Here is a 25,068-nt window from a genome sequence, read left to right on the forward strand (position 1 = left end):
AATCAAATGGAGCACTAAATTATATGTTCATATATCAAATAATTTAGAAGTTATTATCAAAGCTAATCATTAATATGGAAGCATCTGAAAAACCCAGGTTTTAATTCCACAAAGGTAAACTCACTTATTAAAGAGCCTTGACTGTTCTTCCAGCTCCTTAACATAAGAAAACTTTGGAGAAAACCTTATTCCTTGAGTAGTACGAAGTTTTCTGCCACTGGGTAGCAGAACAAATTCTGCTTATATCTCAGGCCTTCACTTTTCATTTTAGCTCAAGCATATATACATTTCAAATATGAACCAAATTAATTTTATTTCTACTTAATCTAATACAATGGGCATGCTTCTTTGTGAAAAATGTGTTTGCACAGTTTCTGATCTCCTCCATCAGCCTATGAAAAACTATATACATTTCTAAGTAAAACAATAAAGTTTAATTCCTTCACCATTGTATCCAAAACACATTTCAAAGGCAGGGTTGTTTTCATAGTATAAGAATGTTAACAGTGCTCATCGCATGATGTAGTTTCTAAAACTTTGCCCATATTCCGAATGCTCAAATTTTACAATTTTTACAAAATAGCTTCAAAACCCAACTGGAGAAACTGCACATATGAAAAAAATCCAGATAATCAGAACCACCACTTCTGGACAAGAAATCTGTGAGCCTCAAATTGGTGGAAGCTCAGAAGCAGCTTGAGAAAATATGCTTGTGCTGTTCTTACAGTCTCTCCTATGTATCTGATACAAAGTGTCAGAGACAGCATACAAAGTCAGAGGAAACTCGTTTTCATCCAGCAAGGCCGTTCTCAGGTCAAGTCAGTATCATTCACATCACTTAGCTATAAGGAAACTGAGGCACAGAAAGCAGAAGTGACTCACTCACAACTACTCTGCAGGCCAGTAATAAAACCACAATGAGCCAAATCTCACAGGTCAGTGACCCTCCAAGATCACATCAGAGTACAGAATATGTGTGTTACAGAAAACAACATGAAAGCACAAATAATACTGGCTTAGATACTATTACAAAATGAGAACAGGATTTCAAGTCAATTGTACCCTTTTAGAAAACTGCCTAGGTAGTTTGAAAGAAGACACCACTATTTCTCATACAGCATTGCTCTAAATAACAAAAACTTTCAGATTGCTCACAATCTCTCCAAAAGTTAGTAGAATGATGACAAAACTGATGTTTTATAGAAGTCATAAACATTGTAAATGATCACCTTGCCATCCATATATCACAGTACTAGAAGACAGACCATTGGAATGATTTGTGCCCCCCCTTTTTTTTTTTTAATTCAGACTCTTTGAACAATTTTTTATGTTTATTTTTCCCTTCATTATCATTGAAATGCACACACCTTTTTTGCCTTCTAGGACCCCACCTTCACAAGCAACTTTGAAAGCAAAATCCACCACAGAAACAAAATAGATTCTATTGCTGTCCATGATTGCTGTCATTGCTCAGCGCTTAGCAGAAACAACTGGGCTGGCAGAGATAACTATTTGGGGCTTTGAAAACAGAGACAAGGAAAGACTGAAAAGACCAAAGTCCAGCTAAGACTCCTATGTGAAGGTGTACCACAGAGGTCATAAAGTCTTAACACAATGCACTTCAAAATCTGAATAATAAAAACAATAAAATATCAGAAGCAGATATTAGAACACACACTAACAACTTTTTTTCCTTTGTCAAAGGCCCTGTTAGGCATTTAACTTAACTGACAAGAAGTCTGGATGATGCAGCCAGTTGAAGGTTTAAATTATTCAAATGACAGGTTTTTTAATGAGTAAGAGACAACTACTGGACTAATTCAGAAGTTAAAAAACCCATAAAATGAATGTGAAAATCTTACAGAGAACTAGGTAATCTGTAAATTTCAAGGAACTGATTCATGTTCTGATATTTTACAAGCATAGCAAGTATCTTGGATATCCATCTTGGATGAATATTTCATTTATGTGAAACAATAAAAGGTGTGACACGCTGATGGAAAGTAGGAAAGTTCTATCAAACTTTTAAGATCTATTTCTAAGACTGACTTTCAAATTATGGTATTCACACTTTGTGTTGGCTTTCCATACAAAGGTCAATTCATTGACGGAAAATACTAATACATAACTGCCAGAATACTATTTTTGAGGTTACATGGGAAACAGGATGGGGAACAAAACAGAAGCTACTACTTTGTTTATACCTTTAAATGTGCTACAACAAATAAGTCTGAAAAGTCCCTAATGGAAATGAGGATGAAAATTACATGGCTGGGGTTAAAATGAAGAGGAAAAAGTAATCTCGAAGTGAAAAAGCCGTAATATCCCATTCTGAAAAGCACAGAGGAACATCCTGACTCAAAAGAAAAAATAAAAGGGAAAAAAAACCCAGAAAATGTCAATTTACTTGATAAAGCAAAGAGAAAAAATTACAATTATTTGACTTTGGAACATCACCAATAACCAAAGCAATAATACACATCACATTAATAGAGCCAGCAATTATAGCACAATGTGAGAAAAATGTATTTCAATACTGACAGCTGATGACTCAGAATTCATTCCTTTTACCAACATTTCTTTTTGTTTCTTTAAAATTGTTTGAAATGCTCTTTGCTACATGTCCCAGCTTCAAAAGCTCTACGGGACTTCAGTGTTCAGACCGATTATATTTCTGGGCTAGGGAATATAAATTACTTCATAATAAACCTTTCTTTCAGGAATAAAAATAACCATACTAATGCAGTCAGGTGCCAAGATCTATAGTTGACACTAGACTTAAATGTATTCTTTGATAGCTAAAAGAATATAATGTTGGACTTACCTTTTTCTCCTCCCTATACTTCCTCTTGAAAGGAAGAAAAATATTACATACAGTGCATTTGCAGGAAAACCAGCTAGGATTATTTAAATCTCCATCACTACCATCCAATATTAGAAAGCTAAAAGCAAAATTAAAATCAAGAACACATTATTATTGTCAAAGCTTCTTTAATATTTTAATTGTGTATCTTATGACAACTAACCCCAGGAAAAACTGAAACTACCTTTCCTATTTTCAAATCATATCTTAAAAATTGGAAATCTTCATCCATCCCAAAAACAGAGGTCATAGAAAAGTGAGTTGGACAAAAGAAAAATCTGAAAGCTTTGTGAATAATATCATTCCCCTTTGTTTTTTCTTTTCTTTACTGAACATTATTTTAAAATAGTATTTTTTGATTGTCTCATGTATATGTGAAAGAGACAACTATTCATGAATAACTTGGAATTTTCAATCATAATTGGAGTAATTTTAGGATTTGCATGCAGTCTGCTGGAAACCTAATTCAAGGTTTGTCATGATAGACATTCAAAATACAAGTACAATTTTTATTGCTGCATCCATCACAATAACTAAAAGAAGCAGAAAAAAATAATCCTCACAAAATTATTCTGAAATTAGAATTACTATGGATCCAAGCAACTTTTAAATTTCATGCAGCAATACAGAGTATGATTAGTTATTTTTCCTCTAGAACTTGTGATAATTATTTTTAATGTGGTCAAAAAAATAATGGTCTTTAAACGTGGTATGTTTCATGCTTGGATGGTGATAGCTCTTGCTGCTTTTAGTAATAAGGCTCTTATTTAGCAATGAACGAGTTTAATGACAAACTTTTTAACTAAGAAAATTACCACAAAAATTAAAGATCCTGGTGGATACATTGGTGATAACTACTACATCAAGTGGAAAACCAAAGTCAGTTTCACTAACATAATTAATAAATAAATGGTCTGAAATTCAGAAACCTATGTCAGGTCATTCTTTAAAGATAAAATAGGGGCCAAAGAGAAACATCTTTATTCACAGATACTGACACTGAATATATAAAAATAATGTACCAGCACAATGGCGGAAAACTCTCACAGTATTTTGAAAAGGCTCCTACCTCTTTCCTTTGTGACATACAAAATATGAAGTCTTTAAAATATTGTAGATTTTCAGACAGCAGTAAAGATTATGGGCACAGTATAATTTGCCCGAAGTGCGCTGTTAGTAACCTGCCAGAATAAAAGATGTCCCATATATAAAATTGCTAAATATTTAGTCTAAGCCACAGTTTTTTCTTCTACTCCATCTGAGAAAAAGTTCCCAGAAGAAGTAATTTGTTAGCACTGTTCTCACCTATCCGATTTGGGGAAAGATAACAGCCAGAAGCCTGGAGGCTGTATTTGATGCCCATGTATTTTGGGGAGCCCTGATTTATGCAAAGCAGGTAGGACAGATGAATTTTCAACAGCACAGGAAAGAAAGAAATCAGGTGACTTATCACAAAGTCAAGAACAGGTTTATAAACCGCTTGTTGGATGGCCGCAGTGCGTGTCCTGCTAGCTGTATTTGGTAGCTCAAAAAAAAAAAAGAAAAAAAGAAACAAACACACAGCTATCAATGAAACAGTTATAAATCCTACTCCAGGAACAATGTATTAAGCAGTCATCTGCTTAAGAACCTGCTAGTAAACGGAGTAGGAAAGACAGACAGACATTTATGAAATGACAGTTGATGACTGCATGGGGATTCCCAGACTTACCAGTGAAAAACACAGTAACCCATTGTGGCACCACATAAATCTGTTACCATTTTAAAAAACCGTGAACAACTTATTGTAGTAAAGCTCCACAATTACAAGTGAGCAAACAACTGCTACCTTTTTGGAACAACGCACAGGTTTGGGAAGTATAAAACCAACAGTAAACGAGAACATGTGATGAAATCCGAGGCCTCTCAAATTCTTGCAAGTTGCCTGAAAATCATCATCAAGTCATGAAAACTTAGCAGAGATCTGCTGAATTCCTCACTCTTCTCTACCCTTGCACTTCTCATTAAGCATTTCATCAATACATTAGAAAAGCATGCAGTGATGTCAACCTCTTCACCTGAGTACTTCAGTGGCAAATTTGGCATTCATTTCTATATACACTTTTCAAATTTTTTCTGACTTTAAAAACTGCATATATGGGTTAAACAATGTCCAGGAGCTACTTTTGTAATTGATAAAAGCATTTACTCCTTAAAAGCACTAATACATCTATTTCATTTCAGACTGTGAAGGTATTGATTTTTCAGAGACTGAATTTCAATGTTAGATTGTCATGAGGAAAGCTAATGATAGCTGTAAAAATTAAAATTTCAATTTAGAGTTCTTTTACTTACATATGTTTTTAAATATGGCCCCCAAGAAGAGTGTGAAATATGTTGAGGCACAGTAGACATTTCTGCTATCCTAACTCAAACGAATTTTCCAAGTAGTGACATACTTATACACTAGAAATCTACATGCAACTGTAACAACAGCACACTCTGTACCAATATCCAATTAAAATTGCTGTCTTCCTCCCTGCATCTTGCAGAAAGCCAAAGCTAGAGAAAGTCAAATCAAAAAAATAATAGTTTCTTACCCTCTGAAACTGAGGAGGATTTCATGGCAAGCATAACACAAGGAAAAGTTAAAGACTCAAGGCAGCTTCTACTGAAATCAAATGAAGTCTTGATCAAGTGACCAGTAAAACTCCATCATGGCTTCCGTTTTAACTTTCAGATAGATCTTCCTAGAGAATTTTATTGTTTGTCTGCACTTATAAAATGTTTAGCTAATAATTTTTGCAATTAACTGGTGGGAAAAAAAAATCTCATCTTCAGTGACCCTTCAGCACTGTTTGAAATATTTTTAACTGTCTATGTTCACATGCTTTATAAACCCTCATGACTCTCAAATTCACTCAAGCCAGACTTATTTTCAGCTTGTACCACTGATTTGTTTCTTTCCTCCAAGTAGTTCATAAGATATAGCTACCCCAAACCAAATAAGCACATAAAAAAAACCCAAACCCTGTCATCCAGGTAACCATCACCAACATCTAAACCTACAGAAAAGGGCAAAAAGCAGCTTTCAGTATACTGTTGCTTATGTGAAACCTTCAAAGACCTTCAGAAAGTTCAGTTAATGACTGAGTTTACTTCAAAAGTTGTAACACACAAATGACATACGGAAAACACTATTTCTGCCATACATTTTACACCTGTAGTCAATTCAGATATTGCCAGTATTAGAAATTTTGGCAACCTGTAAAAATTTTTAAAGTATTCCAAAAAACCAAAATTAAGTCAAGTTTGGAAAAGTCACCTGAACATGAAATATGAATTAACTGATTCTGAACATGACATTTAGTATTTTTCTATAAATTTTCCTCGGAGGTGCATTACATTGCCATTGTATAGTAAACACAAAAATTCACCATTCACATGAGGATACTCCAATGTAACTTGCTTAAGAACACGACAGACTTTTTGTAACTTTGCTTGACACTGCATATTTGCAGTTCCAATATCATGCATATATACAAACAAAACTATAATTTTATTGAGATACATGGGGGTTTTGTTACAGTTTTTATTGTGGTTTACTGTTGAGAGCATTACAGATTGTGTAATCGGTGATTTCTTTCCATAGAAATGCAACTGAAGTTTTTACTCAGTGTATTTTGGGACAATATTAATTTCTAAGTGTTGTCTATACACTTGGTTTCAAGAGGACTATGTAAACAAATCCTTAGTCTACTATGCTCAGAAAGCATCACCACATCTGTGTTAACTAGCATACTGATCTGTCTGGACATCAGCAAAAGATAATATTCATATAAGATAGATGAAGTGAAGATCTCCATTTGACAGATTTGTGCCTTCCAGCTTGAGTCTATCATCCTTCCCACACAGAGACATGCTAAGTTATATGTTATTGTTTAATGACAGCTAGTGTGAAAATTGGAGCCTTGAACACAAAAAGATACACCAGCTTGTCCCTCATCCTAACTCACTGAACTTACCATGCCTGGAAGCAAGAGTTTCTCCTCCAGTCTTCAGTCAATCCCCCAAAGGGATGTCAGGATAACGGAACCTGACAGTTTTACAGTAATAATGCCATAAACCACCCTAAAGGAGCCTTGTATCAACCAACAAGAAGCAATTGCCTTGACTCTTGACTCACTACCACCAGTCAGTAGTAGAGTTTTATCTAAGAGACACTAATTCACAGCTGCAAGAATGCAAATCAGGTATTTTCCCCTTTAAAAATCAGACCCAGTGACTTTTTCAAAATAATGTTCATAGATGATCACTTGTCTGTCTGGATCTCTCTAGACAAATTACTATTGAGCAATATTTTTATTCTACTACAAAACCTTCTCATAAGGATTATGTATTTTGATATTTCAGATATAAGAAAAACAGGTAAATGGAGAGGGCTTCGTAAGAAGGTGGATGTTGAACTACATCATAAAATAATGAAAGTAGTCTTTCTCCCTCAGTCCACCTTCCAAGTTCTCCTGTAATTACTAACAGAAAATAAGATCCAAATGAAAGTTATTTGTCCCTTTCATATATTCGCAGGGGAGCTTTTCAAGATTCTAGGATGTCACTTAGCACTCATATGCATCCCTCAAGTTTCCGTATCTCATTTTATAGCTTATTTCGGCTCATGTCATGTTATCCACAAACCCAAAACTACCTGACCTAGACAAGAGAAATGATGGTAGGGAGCCAACTACTTTTCACCTAAACTGAAAGCTGGGTAAACTCTCTATTCCATTCCATTTGAACTACTACTTATTACTTCAACATATCTCTTATATCATAAGGAAACAGGTAACAAGAAAATTCTGCACATCTTTGATATTAGGATTTATTTAACATTAAGAACTTTTACAATTTGCCATACTAACAGATTCTTCCCTCTCTTCTCTCAAGAACAACATAAGGAGTTACCTAAATATATCCTGTCCTAAGTCATTAAATGTGTTCTTTAAAGCATTTATCAAATGCTTGCTGTGCACACCTAAATCTTTATTCGATAGGCTCACTGCAAGTTTCTTTTATGGCAAGGTACTGCGGTAAATAAAAGTTGAGCAGGGTAAGTTAGGTTGGTATACGTGTAAAAAGAAGACAGAAATGCAGGGGCAAGGGGATTGTTGCATAAAACAAGTTCAGAAACAAAGCTATTATTAGGGCTAATTGTACCTATCAGACAAAAGCCTGAGGGAAAGGAAAATCATTAACTTCTGAAAATATATTTACTTTTCAAGAACTGATTTCTAGAGTAAAGGACACTTATCAAGTTAACTCTAAAACTGTTGTATCAAAGTTACTACTTCACCTGAAACCAACTGATGCCAGGTTTCTGGAACAAAAAGGCTCTTTCCCCAATCAGAGCTTTAGAGAAGCATGATCTGAAACTCTACACAACGCTACTAAGGACAATGTTAACTAAACCACATAATCAGCAAGAAGTGTTATGTATTTGTGGATAGTTTTAGACTCTGTGAGGCTCAATCTTTCACAGAACTGAGCCTTTTTACTAATGCCTGAACTTCCCTATAGCTGAAGACTAATTTTCAAATCTAGCCCTGTTGTGCAGCATGTTACTACTTCATGGGTAGAATAAAACAAACAGAACAAAAAATCCTAAACTACTTGGAAGGTAGGTGCATCAAGATTTAACAGAAATCTGCAACGGCACTTCAACCTCTACAAATGTGTATTATAGAAAATAAGATAAGTTTTATAAACAACATCTATTTGTGAAGTTGGCCATCTCAGCAAGCAGTATTCCTAAGTCTTCAAGGGACTGCTGAAATTCTTGTCACTTCAGATGGTAATTATCTACATCTCAGTGGAAAAGACAAGGAGAGGGCACCATCCATGTGAAAAAACTGAAGCTATGTTGTAACATTAAACAAATCCACTGATCTTCTAGCAGTAACAGAGAAAGGGAAAGATGTTTCAGTTCTGACCTATTCCCCACTGCCACTGTGGACTTAGGGAAGAAAGTACTCAGCATCATTCAAAAGACAGCCTGCCTGTCGTAGAAAACCTCTCTCTTCTAAAGGGCAGCGAAAAGTTACCTTAGAAAGACAACACGTCCAACTCTCCATATTTATTAAATTACAGGCACTATAGGGTGGCCTTAGAGCTTGACTGGAGTGCAACTCCAGAGCAAAAAAACAATTCCTAAATCTATTTTTGAGCTCCCTAAATCTATTACCTTCCCCATCTACACTGGCACATGAAATGGAAAAGATGCAGTACTGTTCTGCAAATATATGAAGCAAAATCCATATGAGCCATTACAATGAAGATGGAAGTTAACCTGTCCTGCAAAATCATGCTGAATGAAATCCCTATGCTAATTCAATTAAAGCACCATGAAGAAAAAAAGCTACCCCCCTATCCAAGCAGAAACTCAAAATCTTAGTCTAAGCTACATGTTTGGCGGGGGGGGAAGGCAAGCAAAAAAACCCAACCCTCAAATGCTTTTTTAACATACATCTTATTTTCACCTTGTATATAAGCACTGTCAAATCTAGGGGTTTACACAAAACCATTATTTCTCAGTTTCAGGTTCAAATACCAAAGTACTATTGTTACCTGGGACATCGATATGCATGTAACTGATTTTTGATTTAGTGTCTGTGAACCTTGAAATGCCACTGACCAATTAGCCTTTCTCCAATGACAAGAAATAAATACTGAAAAGTTATTGTCATTGCCTTACCAGGAAGTCAAGAAATTTCCTATCCGAATCATGTATTTTCCTGAGTATATGTAAATCTGTAAAATGAAAATTCTTGGGATCTTGGATAGCCATCTTTTACAATTCAACCATATGTCCCTTACACAATTATTAGACAGGGTTGCTAATAAAAAAGAAATTAGAAAGTGCAAAAATACTTTGGTACCGGTGGGTTACCATAAATTTACAAAGGATTTTTGATAACAGGAGAGTAATGAAGTTGGAATTTACCTAATCTTATTAGTGTCTAACTGCAATATTCAGTAAGACCTGACAATATTAATAAATGTCAGTTTACATGTAGAAAAAGCTCTGTCTTGGCAGTTTTTTCACAGAAGGCAGATGTTGATAACAACCACCCCAGGCTTTCTGTGACCTATTTAAAGGGCCACTATAACACTTCATTGTCCTCTCATGCTGCTGAAGCCTACGCAGAAGAATCATCCACATTCATTTCAGTATGATTACCTGTGGGATGCTCCCTCATTCAAACACGGTTTGAAAGTAAAAGTGAGGGTTGCTGCTTCAGCTTTCACTTAAAGAAATGAAAACATTAAAAAAGTACAGAAATGAGAGGTTCAAGCAGCTGATGCTTGGGGCAGTGAAGATGATCTGCTGAACGCCCATGGTAAGAAAATTTAAGTCTGAGTCACTGTGCACTGGGTTTGCAGGGACATCAACTGTGCTTCCCTCCTTCCTATGTACTGAACCACTCAGCTACTATTGGTGTAACATTAAAACACAAACAGGCCATAGAGAAATCTTGTTTGTCCTCCTCTACTGTTATTGCTTTTCACTATCAAATTTGTATTGCTACTTACAATGTGATTATCATCAATGATTTCATTTTCTGATTTAACTACAAATCTAGCCTCACTCTATAATTTTGATTTAACTGCCTTCCTAGCTTTCATCTTACATAAAACACATCATCTTCCATTCTTGATTTTCACAAACAGTGACATTAGTTACTTGACCCAGAACTAGTATGAGGCTCAGAAATAACCTAGTTGCAAGAGCAGGCTTGAAATCTGATGACGATTTGTGATGTCCATCTTCCATGGGTCATGGACTTTATAAACGGAATCAGAAAGAAGGGGAAAGCTTCTATTGAAAGACATCACAAGAGATGATTTACAGTAGCAAGAGGTAACTCTCCTCATCAGAGGCAAGACTGACGTGTTGTGAGACTGAGTAAGAATCTATTTTGTCAGATTACAGAGGTATGAACTGACAGCTACAAAAAGATTATTGTATTATACTAGGAAGAATGCACCAGCTGCTTCTGATAAGTAAATATAGCAAAATTACTGTAATAGGTAACAGTAATGAAACTATAACAGTAACACCAATTTCATTTCCCCCCAAACGGCGACAGATTAGAGCAACAACCTATTAGCACACAGGATTAAGCTCACAGAAGAAAATGCTCTGCTCCTGTAAGAGCAGAGTTATGCTTTCACTCTAGTCCACTGCTAACTGGGTATTGTTGCATCTATGCAACATCTAGTGTATATGGTATACCTAATTGACAAGAAATTCTAAGTAATCAATAAAAAGAATTTAATTTAAAACATGCACTTATACAAATCCTTTTGGAAGTATGAATGTGACTCTCCATTACAGTGCTCCAAGCTGGAATTCTATTCAAAACCTGCTCTGAAACAGCTCCCCTTTTTAACATCTGAAAGAACAAAGAAATGCTTCACGCTAAAATCTTCATAGTCAAAGCAGAGGCCAGTAAGACCTCTAAATTCTAAGTGTATTACTCAGGTTATTCTAAATATTAGCTTGCCTTGAACTCAAATATAAGTGTACTGAAATAGTGTAATCAACAACAGCATGTAAGTATTTGTAACACTGTGGTGGTATTGCCAGACACAATGTACATTTTCCATCAGTATGTAAGCAATGTGAGGGCCCTGAAGAGGTGAACAAAGACCTGTAGGCTTAGCTGCCTACCAGGGTTAAACCAGAACATTAGTGTTTGCACATTCATCCTTAAACAGAAATCGCTGCTTATTAACATTTCAAATTAAAACTTGCTCTTGCATCCTGCTGTTTTAACATACTACTTCTGTTTATGAATGCCCGTCTCTCTTTTTCCCCTATTGTTCCCAGTTCATACTTTAAGTAGCTATCTCAACTGAGACAAAATCATTGGTTTTCCATCTGGCCATTTCCTTCTCTGAACTACTTCACTATCTGTCTTAGCTGCCCCTTCTATCACCTCCTACTATCAGTGTTATGCCAGCTTTTTGTCCAATCTAGACTTGGAGCTATTTTTCATTCTAAATGCTGCTTCTTTTATTTTTAAGTCATATCTAATCAAGTTCTCCCTCCCTAGCCTTGTTCATAGTAAATCCTGTTTGCCATTTGAACCCTTAATATCATCCTATCCACAATCAGCTTCGTGTACCTCAGCAGAGAAACACGATCTTTTATAATGCTATACACAACAATTTCTTTGAGTAACAGCAAGATGCCTTGCATGGCTACTTCCTGGAAACCCTCTTATCTATGGCAGGAGGGGAACAGGAGGGACAAGACCCCAACCAAACTTCATGTAACCTTAAAGCATCACTACTTTTAAATAATTCAGTATTTGTAAACTTCTACCAGAGCAGCTCTTGGTCTATTACTAGAGCTATTTCATCGGCTGGGTGGGACATATTTCCTTGCAAATTATTGCAACTCATTTTCTAAATAAGGAAACAATAAGTACAACTGAAAAGCTATCCAAAAGACATCTTTGGATCTTCCTTTAAAAAAAAAAATTAAAAACACCACTTTCCTTAGAACATCTCCTAGAAGTTGTCCTCCACATAACTCCTAAGTAAGTCTTACAAGAAGAAATGCAGAGGTTATGTAAAACTGCTGTCTTTTTAGAGTTCATCCATTTCAGACAAGGTACAGTTGAATCACAGACACCTGGAAAGTTTTGAAGTTGCAGTACCGTGCCAGTTACATATAAGTAAGTTATTTTCTACTGAGGTACATTTTCAGAAAATGCAGGCAGGCAAAAAATACCTGAATGCTAATCTGCATGGTAATTAAAGTCATCTCTTGTATGACACGTATGAAATCCTGCGTTATGAAACTTCCAAGTAACGCTGAACCCAAAATACAAGAATACCTTTTGTACTATGTTTTGTTTTCTCCTATTTTAAAAGGATTTTTAGAAAGAGGCAGGAGATTAAAATAACATGAAAGTCTGTCATATACCTAAAAGACTTTATCATTAATTATACACTTCGCAACAGAAACTGAATACAACAATTACATGCAACCTTTTTCCCCACACTTTGAGAGGGGCAGTAAGGTAACAAGGTGAGGAAATATTGTAACACATCCAAGGTACCTTCCCAATGAGATATAGAGTTGTTGAAAACACGTTACAGACCTATAAACTATTTAGCATGAGTTTGTAGTGAGAAGTTTATTATTTTTTCAGAAATTGTTATGGCAAAAATCTCTTTTATCTTCTGGTAAAACAGGCCTGGCTTCACACAGACAATAAGAACATTTTAGCTAAACTTTTTTAAAAAGTTAACTATAACTGAAGAACCTTCTCTTCATTGCACAGCTTGTCAATTTGCTATTACTTTCTCTAAAATACAGAGCAACGTTATTTCACTGTTGCTGCACATACTAAAGCATCAGCCTTTGCGCTGTACAAAGTGACTTGCATATCTTATCTCCCACTCCTCTGCCACCCTCCAAGTATGCTGTCCTGCCCATCATCTTCCTATCTGGTGCTTCCCAAAATTCCACACAACGCTGTCATATCAGCCCTGCTAGACTCATCCTGTTCAGAAGGCAAGACGGTTTCGTATGCTGCAGTTTCCCCACTTTTCTGTATGCTGGTTGTAAAAGGAAGGAAAAGGTCAACACACATCACAAGCCAGAAGACATTAGTATCTTCAGAGCACACCCCCCAAAAAAAAGCATAGAATAATGCATGAGAAGAGCATTTTGGGAGAAAAGGCAAGCAACATCATCCTTGTGCACCTGTCACCCTCCCTCCTAGTATTTCAGTGTGACCCAGGAAAGAATTCTCAAGCACCATCACTCTTCCCTTCCTTTTTCATCCCCCTATTCTTCCCCAGTGACAGATGGATCTCTATATATGCAACATTCCCTGCCTGCTCATCAGAATCCTTCATTCCTACTATTTTCCTCCCTCCTATGATCACTTTTTGTATTAACATTGTAAAAACTACCAATGGAATAACATCTGGACATTACTATTCCAAAGAGTGTCTGTCTGTCATAAAACGCTTCTGGGTTTTACAGATACTTTCCAAGGTATGTGAAATTGCTGGCTTATTTAAAGGCAGTGGATCCATAACTCAAAAAGTACCTGACCAACAGGCATGCAAGAGAAAAATGCAATTAATTAATTTAGGAGATCCATCTATAGGGCTGTGATTTCACAAATTATTTTGGTTGCAGCGCATCTAGCACAAGAATTCAGAACTTTCAGTCCATACCAGCGTATGTTCACCCACATCACCTTTCTTTCCCTTATGTGGCAAAAGCAGTTTTTCAGGGACACTTGAACAAACATGTAACTGATTTTCTTTTTATTTCTTTTTTTCCTAATTCTTTTTTTTTTTTTTTTTTAAGTTAGTTGCACATCTCTTGGTGAAACCTGGCTCTCTGGCAGGCCATCTCATTTCATGTTAGATGTTTAGACAAGGTCTTACTCCCTACACTACATTTGGTACAGAGCTGTAGCTTGTATTTTAGATGAGCTCCCACTTGTGTGATACAAATATGCTATCATTCTGCTGATCTGTCACATTCTGTTTTTGAACACATAGTCCAAAAATAAACTCACAAAAGACAACTGCTATTGTGGTGATCTGAACTGTTGCTCACTCAATCCCAGGGACTCCTGATTTTGTGGTTTTCTACTTTTTTACTTTTCCTAAAATAACAGCATGTTTCTCTCAGATACATTAACTAACATTTTCCTATTCAGACCATGTATTATTTTGCCACATTTTATCCATAGCCCTGGCATTTTTATTATTTTCTATTCCTACTGTTATTTATTTAATATGCTGTTATTCATTCTCCAGATTCTCATTTAAAATGCCAAATAAAGAAGACTGCATCCTACTGGACACTTCTGATCTAAAAAAAAACCCCACACGTAGATCTGTCTGCTCTCAGTGTAGCCTAGGAATTTACAAGTTTTAAAGAGCTTACTACAAAGACCTCAAACTTTGTAGTAAGTTCTTTAAAAGTTCTAAGTTCCTAGGCTACACTGAGAGCAGACAGACCTATATAGAGGGTTTTTTTGGTTTTGGGTTTGGTTTTTTGTTTTTTTTTTTTTTTTTTTTAAGATAGCTAACCAGAAGTGTCCAGTGGGATGAAGTTTTCTGAAAGAGATTTTTATGGCTTTGTCAGTAGTTAGTACCCACACTGCCACAACTACTTCAGGCTGTAAGCAAGTTAAAAGAGCTGAAATAAGGCAGCACTTCATTTTTATTAAATTGCTGGTAAGTACTGATATCAGTGAATATTAGCTGTCAAGTCAACCAAGCAATATATATTGGCCTATAGTCCATATTCTTCCAGTCAGTAACAAGGGTGTCAGACGGGTCGCTAAGCAAACTACCCAATAGTTCCCTATTCCAAATCAAGGGAAGTGAAGACATTTTCAGCTTCCCATATAATAACCCAGCAATTTTAGATTAAGTTCCTTTCTTGTTCTAAACTCTCTACCTAAGTAAACTCAAATGAAAGTAATCCTTTATTTAGCAATCGCACATTTACACACCACACATTTACATGTTATTCTTTTGTTCCCTAATTGCAGTTCTCCTGCGATTTGCTAGAAAGGGTAAAAGAAGCAAGAACATGAAATATCTGCTCTTACAAGGCCATTGGCATTGCTATCCTTGCATTCATGCATATCTTGGACTGTCTCCTGCCCAGACATTATGCCCACCCAAACATTACAAAGCTGCTTTGACAAATAAACTCTTTTTCATTCTGGAATAGCTCATCTGTATAGAGATGAGCATCACATCACATAAGCTTCCAGGCTAAGTTCAACTGCTCAAATCTAGCAGCCATACAAGAGAGAGACATAAACCCAATGCACAATATTGTTGCACTTGGTGCTGTCATGTTGGTGGCAATAAGAATACATCTTTAATGGTCTAAGACTGTTAGCCAAAGTGTACAAACACTTTGAATGCTTGTGGAGAGTTCATGAAGACATGGATGTTTCATCATACTGTTACACAGACAGACGTACACATACAGAAACAGCTTTCCACAAAGTAAAGATATGATGCACTAGAATGCACTCAGAGGTATAGATTAAGATTTCAAGACGGGTATCTGCAGCATGCCACTACTGTGGTACACAGCTTCGTATTTCTAATGGGTTGATGAGAACTGGCAACATTTGTGGGAAGACAGTAACACAGACAGTAACATAGAAGAATGGAAGAAACCCACCTTAAGGAGTTCATAATGTTGAATACCATTCACGCCAATGTCCGGATCGATGGCAGATGGGACAGAATAGCGAGAATTAATTGCTGTGTTTTCAGGGATAGAGATGTTAATAACTGTTGAAGGGAAGAGGGGGGCATTGTCATTTATATCCTCTATCAGGAATCTGATCTTGACCAGTCTGAAAACTTCATCAGGCAAAACAGCAACCTCCACCTCATAAAAGCAGCGATTCTCACTAAAGATGCCAGAACACAGCTTCTCTCGGTCTATGCGGTTTGCAGTTGTGAATATCTCACCGGTGTTCTCCTCCACCCGTACTAATGGTACATCCCCAGTCTTATACACAAGCTTGAACTGTAGCGGTGAGGAAAGGGGCACATCTGGGTCCAGCGTTAGGTTAAGATCCTTGAGCAAATTGCCAATGAGGACATTTTCAGGCAGTTCTTCCCGCACGGTATAATTCTTCTCCTGTGCGCCAGATTGAAATACAATACAGGCTAATAAGACTGCCAAGAGGTAGGTTCCAGACAGCAAGTCCATCTCCAGAATGACTAATGAGTATTCGTGTAGAATGCCAAGAGTAGCTGGAAAAAGGAAAAGAAAGAAAAATCCTTAAAAATTTACAGAATGTTGTGTTCTTAAAGTTAGGGAGACATGAAAGGAGTACCTTTCCTATAGCAAATAGCCTGCACTGTTTAAAAACCCTATTAGTAAAGTGATATTTGACTTAACAATCCTTCATAAAATGTACACAATTTCTTGCACAATTTTTTACTGAAAACTGTTTACTAAATAACACTGAGGCAAGAGTCTTACAACTGAATCAGAGTGAATGAACAAATAAATACAAAAATCCCTACTTCCAGCACGAGATTTTCCTTTGCTCCTTAAGAAAAGCTCTTCCTTTGAACCCTCTGCCATATTGTCCTCAATTTTTTGTTTCCAAAGCAAAAAGTAGGTAAGAAGCTTGCAAGCAACCATCTGCTGAGAACCAGATCTTTTTATACCTCTTGCTCAGAGATGGGAAACCAAGAACACTCGTCTTAATTTTCAGTGCAAAACTTGGGGGAAAATTATGTAATATTTCTTAACAGCAAAGAAATCTGGCTATTTTTAATACAGGAACTTAAATTGGCCAGAAAACATTATCTAGATGGAGTCTGGTGAACTTCAGACAACAATGGGTGGAAATCCATCTAACACAGGGATGCTAATACAGCAGTCCTTTTAAGATGACAAGAGCTGATTTGATCTTTGGAAGCAAACATAAATACTAGTATTCAATTCATTGAAATTTGGATTACGTGTCTAAATCCACAACAGCAGGACACAAACACCAACACAGGAGGAGAACAGCAAAACATCGAAAGTTTTCAATGTAGAACTAAAGCTAAAAGATTTTTCCCAGCAGGAAGGGTAAACTTGTAATCTTCTTAGTTCCCCAACTGGCCACCATATTGCCAGATAATCTCCATTTGGATACTTGTCATTAATTTCCAAGACAGTTGAGATTTCTTTTGCTTTCTTCGATTATAGGGGGGAAAAAAAAGGAGAAGGGGGGGGGGGGAGGGGGGAAGAGAGAGAGAGACACTATGCAGCAATAATTTCCCTGCTGGTATGTGACAACATTTAATACATCTCATGGAGAATGAACTGTAAGAAAATTTGTATCGTTCTAACTCTAGTGAAGTCTGCTCATATATGAGCCAAGTACTCTGAGATACCAATACCTTTAAGGTGAGATACAAATTTGTTCTGGGCTGAAGAAAAGAAAGTTTCATACTTTTCAGTCTAGTTTCTGAATAACAATATATTCTCCTCTCAAGATTGTTAACAACCTCAAGAAAGATGGAAGTAGAATGGGATGACTTACAGGTACATACAGATATCTATGCACCTACAGCTGAGAACTTTTAGAGAAAAAGCACACTACTGAACTCCATGTATAGAATATGTTGCTTTGCCTAATCTTTGCATAACTCTGCCCTTCCAGAATTTAGAATAATCTAGGATAGCATTTCTGTAAGGTAGATGTCCAAGAGTTCCATCTAAAAGGATTTTTTTAGTTAATGAAGTTTTAGCTCCTATCAGCTTAGCATCTGTTTCAAATATACCTACACTAACTCATCTACTTTCTTTTCATTGTGCAGCTAAAAATGTAGGGTTTTTTCCTGCCTTCTCTGATTTTATTCTCCCTGCCATAGCATAGATTGATTTCCTCCTGCAGATCAAGTTGCAGTGGTTGAATAAATTACTGAAGCCAGTAACTGTCTTCACCTGTTAGTTACTGCCTTTCAGCAGCACCACTTCCAGGGCAATTTAAATTTGACTTCACAGTGAAACAGATTAGGAACATTTAGTATTGCTATTCCACTTCAACTCTGCAACCTTCTTTTGACTGGGAGTAAGTAACAGATAAAGAACATTCCAACTAGATCTGCAAGGTGTATCTTTCCACGTCAGCACGATTTAACTGTAAAGCATTTTCTGGCTTTATGATTATACAAAAGGAGCAACATGAAATAAAAACCCAATCCTGCAAGTCTTCACTTATGAAAAAAGGCATTGCTCACTGGAGTAATTCAATTAACATGAATGAGATTGCTGACATGGGTGAGAACTGGATATGCAGTTTATGTGGCATAGTTACTACATTACCTGCGGTACTTTAGTAATTCACCGACTTATTTGCAGTACTTTAGTAATTCAGTGTAAGGTACAATACAACACTAAACAGGCATTCAGGAGTGATGAAACAGTGTACTATAAACAGCCATTTTATAAACCCATTATAATATTAAATTCTAAATATATAAATAACAAAGTCATCAGCAGATACTGATTATCATTAATGGTAACACCATGGTAGCAGCATGAGTTTAATGAAAGAACTGTGGTGATATGGTACAAATATATTAGTTTGACTATTATGATTTTATTTATTAACTGTCTTGTATTTCTGTAAATACATCTCCAACAATTGTTACCCCACTAAAGCAATTGCCCACGTACATTCAACCTGCAGAAAGCTCTTATTTCAGGAAAGCACATTTTTGTATCCACTGTTATTAAATTAAATATATTTACATTGCTTCCATGCAAAACACCAATAAAAATGTATGGATTACAATGAAGAGCTGACATTTAAATGTTCCCCTCAAAACAAAATTTCAGAATGGTGGCATGTTCCATGCATACTGGAAAGCACTACTCTGCCACTTTTTCTTCTCTACTAGAAGTTAAACTGAAAAACAACAAAACGGGAAAGAAAAACCCTTCACATCCTGATGTTTACAGAGTAATATTTTAAACTTGCAGTTCATTTCTGAGGGGAAGAAATAATAAAAAAACCCCAACAACCAGAAATATAAATCAAATTCCAGTCCCTATCCCAAATTCTTCTGTGATAATATTGATATAAGGATTACCTATAAATATATAAAAAGATTGTACAGTCAGGTATATACATCTTCCAACTAAATAATCGTATGCTATAAAAAAATCTTTTCATTATTAACAAGGTTATTAATGCTACACTGCTCCTCTCTCATTTTGAAGATAGAGGGAATTTTAGTCACACTCAAAACAAAAGTTTGTGTTTTATCTATCAAGTTTTCCAAAGCAGTTTGAGGATGAGTACATAAATCGAAGTCTAAAGAGTTCATTAAAACCTTTCCCAAATTAATTCCTAAAGTTCTGACAGTATCAGTAGATAACTTATATTAAAAATAACTGATAAGAATTCCTATAACACCAGTTATAACTACAGTGGAGTTTCTAGGGATCGTGAAATAACAACAGCAGGACTCAAAGAGGTTTCTCAGGAAAAATGGGGGGTGGAACTTCTTAACATTACATTACTACACATATTTTTATTTACTTTTTTAAGTGAAATGGAGTTTGAACAATTCTATTAAAAATATTTGTGTGTCATATTAAAGAAAATACATTAAAACATGGAAATAATAGAACGCTACTGTTATAAACCATGTTAGATAAATGCTAATATGACTTTTTGTAATGTCTTTTACCACCATAGAATTTCCTGAACTACTAAAGGGTACAGACCCATAATAGGCAGTGTTACGAGTTTTAACAGAAAACTGTTTGGCCTCAAAGTAGAAAAGCAACCAACAATGACTTACAATTCTTGAACTTCTGTAGAATACACTTTTTCAAATAGTCTTTACCTGTCTTTCTAAACAATTCTAGGAACAGTTTTGAACCTTTAAAAACTGTTCTAGAGCTATAGACCTTTAAGGGGAAAAAACCCCAACATGACTCTAGCTTTCTCTTAGATATACAGTGGAACATCTTATACCATAGGGAAAACGTTGTTCTTAAAGCAACCTATTTATATAGTCATAGCTGTATGTTGCCTGTCCTTTGTGCCATAGCGCTGACAGGAATACTATGGCAACAGCAATGCAAAGAAAAAGAGCATGAGGTACTTTCTAGCCACCAAGCATCATCCTGAAAGACATTTACGAAATCAGAGTATTTCTAATAACGTACAATATTTAATATGTGTCTCATATTTGTCTACATATCATAAATACACATACCACAAGATGGGAAAACAATATAAATACAAATCTAAAAGCAAAAGGAAAGGCTAAAGAAACCACAAATGAAAATGGCAGAGTCAAACAAAACAAGACATTAAGAGAAATTGTCAAAAGAGAGCATGTGAATGGTAACAGATGGTGGGAAAAGTTAAGAGAAGAACTAAGACAGACAGACAAGATAAAAATACAAAAAAGGAAAAAAAGAAAGGAACTGGGCAGAAAGGCAGTCACAGTACAGTGTGTGGAAACAGGCTTTCTTGATGACTGGAGTATAAAGACAAAAAAAAAGAAAAAGTACAGAAGGCTAAATAGGGTAGCCCAACTCTAAAGGACCTTTCATAAGCTCCAGCACTCACTAACACTTTTAAGGTGGTAAAAAAAATTAAGAACAAATAAAATTATTTAACAGAAGGTAACATTAAGCTTGCCAAGCCATCTTGCCGTCTTTCAAAAGAATGCATTGATGTCTGTACTACTGACTTCTGTAACTAGTAAGGCAAATGGCCCAGATGGACAGAATGGAGGGTAGGAGAGGAAAAAAACAATTTGAGATTTGGACTCTTTCATCTGAGTATCTATGCACTTAAATATACCTGGGGTTTTTTTGTCCAATATACTAAATATTATTTATACACAAGGCTCTACCTGGTCCCACCTGAGTCAGAATTCCTGCAGCTTATTACATGACTCGACTGCTATTTCTTCCTTAAGAGGATCACAGACAAGTAGTAAATGCAGTAAAGAGTCCAGGTGTCCACTTCAGAAGAAAAAGCAACACTGTTTCTTGGCATCTGGGTTCAGATTTGACTTAGAACAGGAATAAATAAGCTGTGGTAATATTTTGTAACTGCTATATCAAGTTTTAAGGAAAAAGTATCATAGACTATTATGATAAATTTAGGAATATTACACTGAAGTCCAAAACCACATCAATACCCAAATACTGAAATCATAATAGAGAAGAAATCCTGAAAATATTACTCCCATTCTTATTTTCACCTTCCTGAACCTATTTTAATTACATGGACAAATTCAGCTAGCATACCACACTTCCTCAATACAACATCCCTTTCATTTGCTGCTAATCCACCGTGGACTCCTTAAATAGGAGTATTTAAAACCCTGTGTTAAACCAGTGTTTCTCGGAGCAAAAGATCCCCATGACATGGGCTCTATTTGTCAGTCAATAGCATGATTATAACGTTATTTAACTGAAGAGCAAGCCATTTGCAACTATTCCAGTTCACAACGGCTCCCTCTGGAGTGTCCACTGATAATTAAGCAGTTCTATGCTACATGCCAGAGGTTGTGAATTTCTGAATCATGTTGATATGGATTTCAACTTTATCCTGTAGACCTCCGCTACTAAATTGTTAAGCAGGATATTTTCTGGTACTGCAGATTTTTAGTGTTGGGTGTTTTGGTTGGGGTTTTTTTGTTTGCTTGTTTGGGGGGTTTGGGGTTTTTTTGTTTGCTTGTTTGGGGGGCTTTTTGCTGTAAATCACTAATATAGCTGAACACAGCAATGTCTATCCTTTGTCACCATGCATACCATGTTTCATTTAAGGAACTAGCTGGTTTTGATGGTGGTTAACGTTTTTAATAAGGTGGAGACTTCACTGGTATTTCTTAACATTTTTTTATGACAATAAGAAACACTACAAAGCTGTTGCCTGAAAGGAATCCCCCCCCACCCCGCCTTTTTTTTTTTGTTATTGTTAAGGCCAGGCACAAAAGATAACAACCAACCTGAACTCATTTTCACACTCTGTAATGTTTCAAACATAAATTATTTTGTAGCCATCAATATTTATCCACAGGATCCACTCCCTACATAGTATATTTCATGATCATATTCAAAGAAAAAGACCTACCTCGAAGAGAAACAGATAATTTGTTATATTATCAAGGCTTTCAAATTCACTCCCTCATATGATTTTACTCTAAATCCACTAAGGGACTGATTTATTCTTTGATCTATTTTTTATTAGCGTGATGGTGCTGACTTCAATGAGGTTTCTTTAATTTGATTTTTTTCGAAGTGATGAACAAAATGAAACTGGAAATTCTTATCACCAGGAGAAAACATCACCCCACATCCATTTAAGTCAACAAAAGAATGAAGTAAGTGTGAGCCACAACTTGCTCATAGTTGCATGCTCTCCTGATTCAGAGTCTTCACTGCTTTAGAAGTAGAGTATTTTTAGAGGTGGGGTTGTTTTTGTGGTTGGTTTTTTTTTTGTTTTGGATTTTTTTTAACTTTTCCATCACAGGGGGTAAGAAATACTCTTCACTTGAAGAAATAAAAAGTTAATGACCAAAAGGCAGATTCTTGCAGCCACATGAAGCAGCAGCCAGGTGTGGCAAACAAGCAGTTGATAAATCCTTAGTGAAACAGAATTCCATATGCCCGATACTAATCTGCAACTAGCAGGAAGAGCGCTCATTAAAACTTGTATCAAGATACGAGAAACAGCGAACAGAACCATAAATACACAACAGGCAGCAAGTATGCTGAATGGACAAACTGGACTCAATCACATTGATATATGGCATAAAGAGTAATTTCTTTTAATTGTTTCAAATGAATCCTTGTAAAGCTGAAGTCTCTTTTTTACTAAAATAGTAATTACACTCCACGTTTGTGAAAATGCATCTAGCAACCACTCAGCAAATACTTTAAAAATATCCTGTAACTGATTTCAGAAGACATGCAGACAGAAGATATGCAGTACCAAATTTATTTATATACCAGTAGCACTAGGAAATATACAGCCCTGCTCTCAGCAGTGAAACAGTTTTGCACCAGAGCTGCATAGAAAGCTAAAGGTTGAGAATAGAAATCTTGGAAAAAAGGAGATCATCTCCCTGATAAGCATAGCTATTTCCATTTTCTTAGAAAGAAACAGTTGGATACCTGAACAAATGGGGGGGGGGAACACACCACACCAAAAAAACCCACAACCCAAACCCAGCACACAAACCCTCTATAAAGCTGCTGCATGTTACAACTCCAAAGCTAACACAATATTACTCTACAAATTCAAACGCATATCCACTAAAATTTAATGACCAAACTTTCAAAAACAATACAAAAAACCTGTTATTAATGGTATGATACATAATGTCATTTTCTTAGCATTTTATTGGTGTTTGTACACATGAATACGTTTTACAAATCAAGTGAAAATTGCTCTAGTTTTGTTCCTTGAAAATCTGTTCATGCCTCAAATCTCAAAATTAAATCTCTGCTAAAGCAAACAAAAGAAAAGTCATCCATGAACTACTGGCAGGAGAATGCAATATCACAATAAGAAATTATGTGAAACCACATATGTGATCATTGGATGTATTTCAACTTAAAACACATTTCTATTCATTTAAAAATGAAAGTAAATCTGGTTTTAGTCACTTGTGTCAAATCCTTTGAAATGGCAATTGTCAAGATCACCTGTTTCATACATAATGCATTTTGCTTTACTGCCTCGTTGCTAGTTAATAACTTTCATTATTGAATAGCAGAAAAACACACTTCACAGTGCCTACTAAACAATTCAAGTATTTGTGAATAAAGATAGGAATATTGCTCGCAGATGAATGCTATATTGTCTATTACATCCTTATACTAAATACAATTCTGCCTAGAGTCCAGTCATATACATAACAACATTTCTTCATTCTAGAGTAGCAGAAATCAGCTGCCTTCTTCCATCCCCCCTTCGGTTCGTAAAACTACACTAACTTACACTTCTCATTTAACCAAGTTCCATTTGTGGGAACACTTCCCAAAACTTATAGGAAAAAACCCAAACAACAACTGTTGCCATTTTTTCTTTCTAAAAAGTCCTGAGTTTAAAAAATAAATTAAAAAAAAAAAAAAACAAACCAACTTCTATTTATATTTTGTAACTCTTGTTAAACCCAGGATATCTGGATTTTTGCACTAGTTGCATCCAATTCCTAAAGGGGGCAAAAAAAGTTCTCCTGGGTCTCAGGATTCATCTGTTAGACTTTAAATGACACCAGAACCTTACTTTTTCTATACATTTCTTTTTCAATTGCTTAAACTTTCATATTTCCATTAGTTTCTCTCTGCCTCAGCATAACATACCCAGAGAAGACTGAATGTCCTGTGAACATACTCTCAGAGATTTTAGTTCTTACAGTACTCCAAGCCTGAAAGGAAAAGAGTAGCTGAACTTTCACCATAACTCCTGCTCAGCAAATCATCAGCATGCCTAGGTAAACCAGGACCAGGAGATTACAGCAACAAAGCGTGTATAAAACGTATTTTAGTATTTGTTTATGCCAACCTCCCATTAGGCTGTCTGGAAATGGACCCTGTGCTCCATTTCTGATGCTCTAAGGCTCATGAAGGATGATGTTAAAACATACAAAATTCATTCACTTAT

At 35.9% G+C, this 25,068-nt stretch overlaps 1 protein-coding gene across 1 annotated transcript in view; it reads right to left on the reverse strand.

The window, feature by feature from the left end:
• PCDH11X (protocadherin 11 X-linked) overlaps positions 1–16,628 on the reverse strand; it is a 319,378-nt gene extending 302,750 nt beyond the window's left edge. Inside the window, exon 1 of the mRNA XM_075720674.1 lies at positions 16,089–16,628. Within this exon, the coding sequence (XP_075576789.1) occupies positions 16,089–16,628 (540 nt within the window). The remainder of the gene's footprint in view (positions 1–16,088) is intronic.
• Positions 16,629–25,068: the final 8,440 nt, after the last annotated feature.

This window comes from Pelecanus crispus, chromosome 13 (genome assembly GCF_030463565.1).
Source record: "Pelecanus crispus isolate bPelCri1 chromosome 13, bPelCri1.pri, whole genome shotgun sequence".
NCBI lineage: Eukaryota > Metazoa > Chordata > Aves > Pelecaniformes > Pelecanidae > Pelecanus > Pelecanus crispus.